Source organism: Trachemys scripta, chromosome 8 (genome assembly GCF_013100865.1).
Source record: "Trachemys scripta elegans isolate TJP31775 chromosome 8, CAS_Tse_1.0, whole genome shotgun sequence".
Classification (NCBI taxonomy): domain Eukaryota; kingdom Metazoa; phylum Chordata; order Testudines; family Emydidae; genus Trachemys; species Trachemys scripta.
In genome coordinates, this window is record NC_048305.1 from 48,408,893 (window position 1) to 48,414,892 (window position 6,000).

General features: G+C 54.1%; 1 protein-coding gene across 3 annotated transcripts in view; it reads left to right on the forward strand.

Annotated features, from left to right (window-relative positions):
* The window catches only part of UCK2 (uridine-cytidine kinase 2), a 31,612-nt gene extending 26,029 nt beyond the window's left edge, over positions 1 to 5,583 (forward strand). For all 3 annotated transcript variants that reach the window (XM_034778212.1, XM_034778209.1, XM_034778211.1), the window contains 3 exons: positions 1,379 to 1,476; positions 4,428 to 4,476; positions 5,151 to 5,583. In XM_034778212.1, the coding sequence (XP_034634103.1) occupies positions 1,379 to 1,476; positions 4,428 to 4,476; positions 5,151 to 5,290 (287 nt within the window). In that variant the 3' untranslated portion in view covers positions 5,291 to 5,583. The remainder of the gene's footprint in view (positions 1 to 1,378; positions 1,477 to 4,427; positions 4,477 to 5,150) is intronic.
* Positions 5,584 to 6,000: the final 417 nt, after the last annotated feature.

The following is a 6,000-nucleotide window of genomic DNA, read 5'->3' on the forward strand; positions in this document are numbered from 1 at the left end:
GGCTGGTGCTGCGAGCACCCTGCTCCCTGCTGCCCTTGCATGCTGGGGGAGAAGTTCCTTCAAGCTCTTCCTGAAAAGAGCCCAGCACTGTCTGCTCTGTGGGTTTGCCCCAACTTCAGCCATCAGCTGGCTGCACCAGGGCCAGTCCCTCATGTAGAGGGGCAAAGCCATTCTACACCAGCAGAGCCCAACTTCTGCATGGGAGGGAGAAAGAAGCTGCACTGGTGTAAATCTGTTTCTCTTGTCTTCACTGGGGTGGTTACTGGAATCAGCAGGAATCTCCAGTGCAGGCAAGGCCCGGCTGTCTCACCACCAGGAGAAGGTGGAGACTGTCCTCTCCAGATACTGACCAGGAGTTTGTGGGGAACAGGGCCAGCTTTAGGCTGATTCGCCCAATTCCCCGGAGTCGGGCCCCGCACCTAAGAGGGCCCCACGCACTCACCCTGGTGGCGGTCGTCTTTGGGGGCCCCATTCCCCTGGCCAGAGCTCCGGCCGGACTGCGGCAGCCCCATGACCCCGGCTGGACCGCGGCAAGCCCTGCAGCCCCCTCTCCCCCAGCCGGCAATCTGAAGTGCCACCCCAGGCATCGGGCCCCGCATTTGCTAAAGCCGGCCCTGGTGTGGAAGGATGGGATTGGTCCAGAATGAGCCCTGGAACTCGCTAGCATCATGCAACCGTCTCTTATCTCCCGCCTCCCACAAGCTGCGCTCGGACCAGCCACCCCCCAAAAGGGGCTAGACAAGGATAGCGAGGCAGTGGCTTGTCCATGGTGGGGAAGTGGGGTAGCTTTCACTTCTCCACTCTAGAAACTTTGGTGAGGTCACTTGTCTGGTTTGAGAGCCACCACCCTTGTGTTCCTGCCCCCTAAATAGAACTATCCAATTTACAATGCGAAAGCTGCTGTGGGACTGTTAGCCTCGGCTTCTGAGTGTCCCCGCCTTGGGGGGCCAGTGCAGGATTCAGGGGTATTCACAGATCTGTATGAGGGGTCTATGACTGGAGTAACAGGGGGCTGCAGGTCAGGATTGAGGGGCATCAGTAGAGCTGTGGGGGGACCCCAGTAATGTAGTAGCATCAGGGCTGTAGGCTGGGACTGGTGAATTGGGAGAACTTGGGAGGCAGGACTGGAATGTTGTGAATTGAAGTGCACTGATAGACCTAGAAGGGGGAAACATGTACAGCCGCCTGGCTCAGGCCTGTAATATCAGCCCCTCTTCTCAGGAGCTCTTGCAACCAAATGACATTAAACTGTGAGCCATCTAGCCGGCCTGGGGTGTGGCCTGAAGAGTGCTGGGAAAGGGGCCTGTCTGGGAAACGGGGGCGGGGATGCTTTGGCCCATGCAATTGGCTCCTGACTGCCTTGTTTTTCTCCTCCTAGTGTTACGAGACATCAGCGAGCGAGGCCGGGACCTTGAGCAAATCTTGTCTCAGTACATTACTTTCGTCAAACCAGCCTTTGAGGAATTCTGCTTGCCAGTGAGTGAGGAAAAACAACCACCCCACGAGCCGTCTGGGAGCTCCTTGACTGGGAGCTCTCTTCTCGCTGGGGCCTGCCCTACCATGCAGCGACGTCACTTTCCTCAGGGCAGCGCCAGCCTGGACAGTGCATTCTCTCCCTGCAGGCACAGATGGCTGCATGGCAGGGCACGGTGTCTGTTGGTCTCAATGGTCACTTCCCTGTGGCTGGGGTTTCTGGCTAGATGCTGCAGCAGGGGAAGTCCCTATTTGTTGGTGCAGCTTGTGCATAGTCCCAGTGGCTTACAGGCTGTCGTGGGTGTGCTGGGACACACTGATGTTCCCTTTCCTACCCCTGGGACACAGTCAGTGCTCATGCCTTCTGGGTGGCCCAAAAGGAGGGGCAGGGGGACAGAGCTCTGTGCTGCAGGTCTTGGCCTAGGGTTCCCACTTCTGGCTGGCTACAAAGCCAATGAAGAGCTTGCTGGCTTCCAGCTGTGGATTCCTGGAATCAGAAGTGAAGTGAGTTCAGGTGCTGTCAGTGGAGGTGGAGATGGTTTTGGCTCCCAGGGAAGGCAGAGGGAGAGCGGGGGGCCTGGGAGGTGAACACAAGGAGCCCACGTTGCCAGTCTATGTGGTAGCACCTAGAGGACTGGAACAAAGATCAAGGCCCCCTTGCACTAGGTACTGGCCATGTGCCTAGTAAGAGACTGCCCCTGCACCATGGGCCAGGAAGGATTTTTATCCCCTTCTTGCACGTGAGGGAAGTGAGACACTGAGATGGGGTGATTTGCCCCAGGTCGCAGGTCAGTCAGTGGCAGAGGTGGGAATAGAACCCAGAACTCAGTCAAGTGCCTCAACTATTTGACAACCCTTCTCCTTAACCGTTTCTTTCCTATTCCCAGCACTGCACTTCCTTCCCCTCAAGCCAGGGAGGGAGCCTTGCTTTGCTCCAGAGAGAGAGCTGTGTTAGTGGGCCCTTTGGGGATGCAAAGCCTGGGTAAGGAGGCTCTGGGACAGACAAGGGTTGGACCCTCCTTTCCAGCTATCTGCTGTCATACAGTCATCATTGGCTTCTGGGAGACATTGAGTGGAACAGACCTGTCATGGGAGCCAAGTCTAGCGCCCTCCTTGATAGGGTCAGGGAAGGGTGTAGAGGCCCGTCAGGAAGGGTAGGTAGTCAGCTCCAGAAAGGAGGCAAGAAGATATATTCTAGCCACCTTGGCGCACTCCTCTCCTGATCATCGATCCCCAACAAAAGTGCCACTGCTGCCCTCATCTGCTTCCAAAATCTGCTCATGGTCCTGCAGGGAGAGGAATGAGCAACAGAGATGGCAGCAACATCTCTTCTCCTCCTGCCCTGGTGAATCCTGCCTCTGACTGATCTGCACCCCCTGCTCCAAGCTCCTGGCTCAAGGGGCAGCTATTCTACTTGCATGCAGTGCAGAACAGGCAACCTGGTGTAAGCACTGGTGATCCTGGTGCTGATCTCCTAATAAGCTCCGGGTCAGACGGGCTGGGAGGGAATCCCCATGACTGGAATCTGACAGATCCATAGCTATGCAGTGTTCTTGTAGCCATGTCAGTCCCAGGATCATAGAGAGACAAGATGGGGTTAGGTAATGTCTTTTATTGGACCATCTTATGTTGATATGAGAAACTTTTGAGCCACACAGAGCTCTTTGGGTGTGGGACAGGTAGGCAGTGTCACAACTAAATATCAGAGGGAACAGGTAGGTTAGCTTAAGTAGTGTGTGTACATTATCTGTTTGATCTTGTATGCAGCTGTTACGCTCAGAGTACTTTTCCCAGACCCGAAGAACTCTGTGTAGCTTGAAAACTTGTCTCCCTCACTAGCAGAAGTTGGTCCAATAAACAATATTACTTTTCCCCACCTTGTCTTAAGGCTAATCTAAACTGGTAACGCTAAAGCGCTGCTGCGGCATGTGTAGTCATGGCACAGCGCTGGGGGGAGCTCTCCCAGCACTTTATTTAAAAAAAAAAAAAAAAAAAAAAAAAAAACCACACCACCTCCATGAGGGGCATAGCTCCCAGCGCTGGTGCACGGGCTACACTGGCACTTTACAGCGCTTAAACTTGCTGTGCTCAGGGGTGTGTTTTTTTTCACACCCCTGCAGCGCTGTAAAGTGCTAGAGTAGATAAGCCCTAAGAGCCAGAGCTAGGCTGTAATGGGCTCTCGTAACTGCCATTGTCTAAAGCCATGAATAATGTAACAGTTTGTGGGGAGAAGCTATTTCCTCAGCCTGGCCACCGCCTCAGGGAGCCCTCAGGGTGTAGCTGTGCAGGGCAGATCCTGCAGCAGCGACAACTATTAAACGCTTGGCCTGGTGCTCTGGTTTTAATGCTGATTGTGCAGTGTGGGTGGCTTCGCTATGCTCCAGGCTAAATGCCAAGACTGGGATGAAGCTGGCGTTGGCATCATGGGGAAGGAAGGTGTGAGCCAGCAAAGAGTGGGATGCTGCATCGTTAACCTTCCAGAAGGGAAGTGTAAGCAACATTGAAATCCCGTCTAAACAAACTAGTTGGCAGCCTCTCCCCACAAACTCCCTGTGAACTCAGTCTTGTCAACTCCTGTGACTCTTGCTGCCAGTCTGGTGATCTTTGGTGGGATGTTTATCTTGAAGCGCCAACTTCCAGAGTCATGAGATTCTCACCTGATCACAACTTTTACTAATGAAACTTTGTAGCCCTCATGATTGTGGAGAAAAGCATGAAAACGTGCTCAGAGTATAGTCTAAAGCTCAAACAAGAGGGCAAATGAAAAGAAACCAGAATGTGTTAACGTCCCATGGTGGGGTGGCTGGTTCGTTGGTTTCTGAGGCCTGACTGGGGTTGGCACTACGGGATTATGGTATGAAATCTTCAGAGGTGCAGAAGCAATGAAAATACTTCAAGGCTGGGTCAGTTACACGCTCTGGTCTCTCCTGTAACACCATGCTTTCTTCTCACAGACCAAGAAGTATGCTGACGTGATCATCCCCAGGGGGGCAGATAATGAAGGTGAGCGGTGATGCTCCTCAATGAATGGGGAGGGTTCATGTGGGGAAACAGACTAAGGGGGCCCTGGCTGCTGTTTGGCATGTGGACGTGAATGACCCCTGCGGGGCTGGGGTTAGATGGGAGCCAGTGTGGCTCCTAGCGAGGTGATGAATCCCATATCTGGCTTTTAAGGTCGGTTACGGTCTGCAGACTTGGTTGGAGGAGGTGCTCTCCCATGGGAAACTCCTAGATGCTCCCTGTTGCTGCATGGGTGGGCTGGCAGGCTGCAGCTTACTGTGAGAGTCAGAGTACAAGAGGTAGTAACTCAGTAGTATGTATCCTGCAGTGTGAACTCCTGGAGTGAGACATGTTAAGGCAAAGGGGGCTTAGAATGTCTAAAGTACGTATGCTTGGATAGTCCCAGTAGAGCGGCAAAGCCAGCTCCTCAGCTGCTGTGAATCAGTGTCACTGACTTGCATGGCTCCTCTCTGGCTGCAGGAGAGGACGAGGCGCCGCCTGCATGCGGGAAGCTATCACTCAGTGACTTGACTGTTCCCTGCAGTGCTGACAGCCTGGCACTCCTGGGCGTGTGCCCCACTGCATTGCAAAGGGAGCTGGGAGTGGCCCCGTTTCTATAGCTTGGGACTCATTTATGCTGTACAATCCTAACCCAGCTCTGTTTCCCCCACACCCAGTGGCCATAAACCTGATCGTGCAGCACATCCAGGACATTCTGAATGGAGGACATAGCAAACGCCAGATCAACAGCTGCCTGAATGGCTACACCGCTCCGTGCCAGAGGCAGCCTTCTGAGTCAAGTAGCCGGCCACACTGACCCCAGACATTGGGGTGAGGTTGGGGGTGGATGGTGGTTGGGCTCTGCTGCAGCTGATCTGTCCGTACTGTGTCCAATCACACCCCCACCCCGATATTTAAGAAACCGGATGGAGACACATGCCTTTAATTTTGTATCTTGGAAATGAGAGAGGAGCATCTGGATTCCCAGATGCCGCTGGGGATGCCTACCGCTGGCTTTGCTCAGTAACCACTCCAGCACAGAACCGTCTATCAATACAGAATCGCTCTATTTTTGAGTAAAAAGAACAATGTAAAACTACTTGCCATAAGATATTTGCCAGGCTTGGTATTGCTGAGGGCAGCTGGGACAGGGGGGCGGAGGGGGACACACGGGTGCTGCTGGCATGGGGAACTGGTAAGTGTGGGAGGGGAAAACTGCACCAAAGGCTTCAAACTAGGTGACCAAGTGGCTTAGGAGCTAGAAGCAGCCACCCCATGGCTGGGGCGTGGGTGGAGGCTTGGTGTGGAGCATACTGTGATGCTTTTGCTGCTGGCCTGCGTGGCTTGTCACACAGCTGCTGTGCCTGTTCTGCAGGAGGGTGCTGGGTTTGGTTGGTGGGGAGGGGTGGAGTAGGGATTGAGGGCTGAAACCTTGGCTGCCCTTTCCTACTCTGCTTTTCCTCCCCTATCCCTGCTAGCTGCCTGCCTTGCCAAGGCTCCCCAGTGCTCCTGCCTGAGTCACTCAGC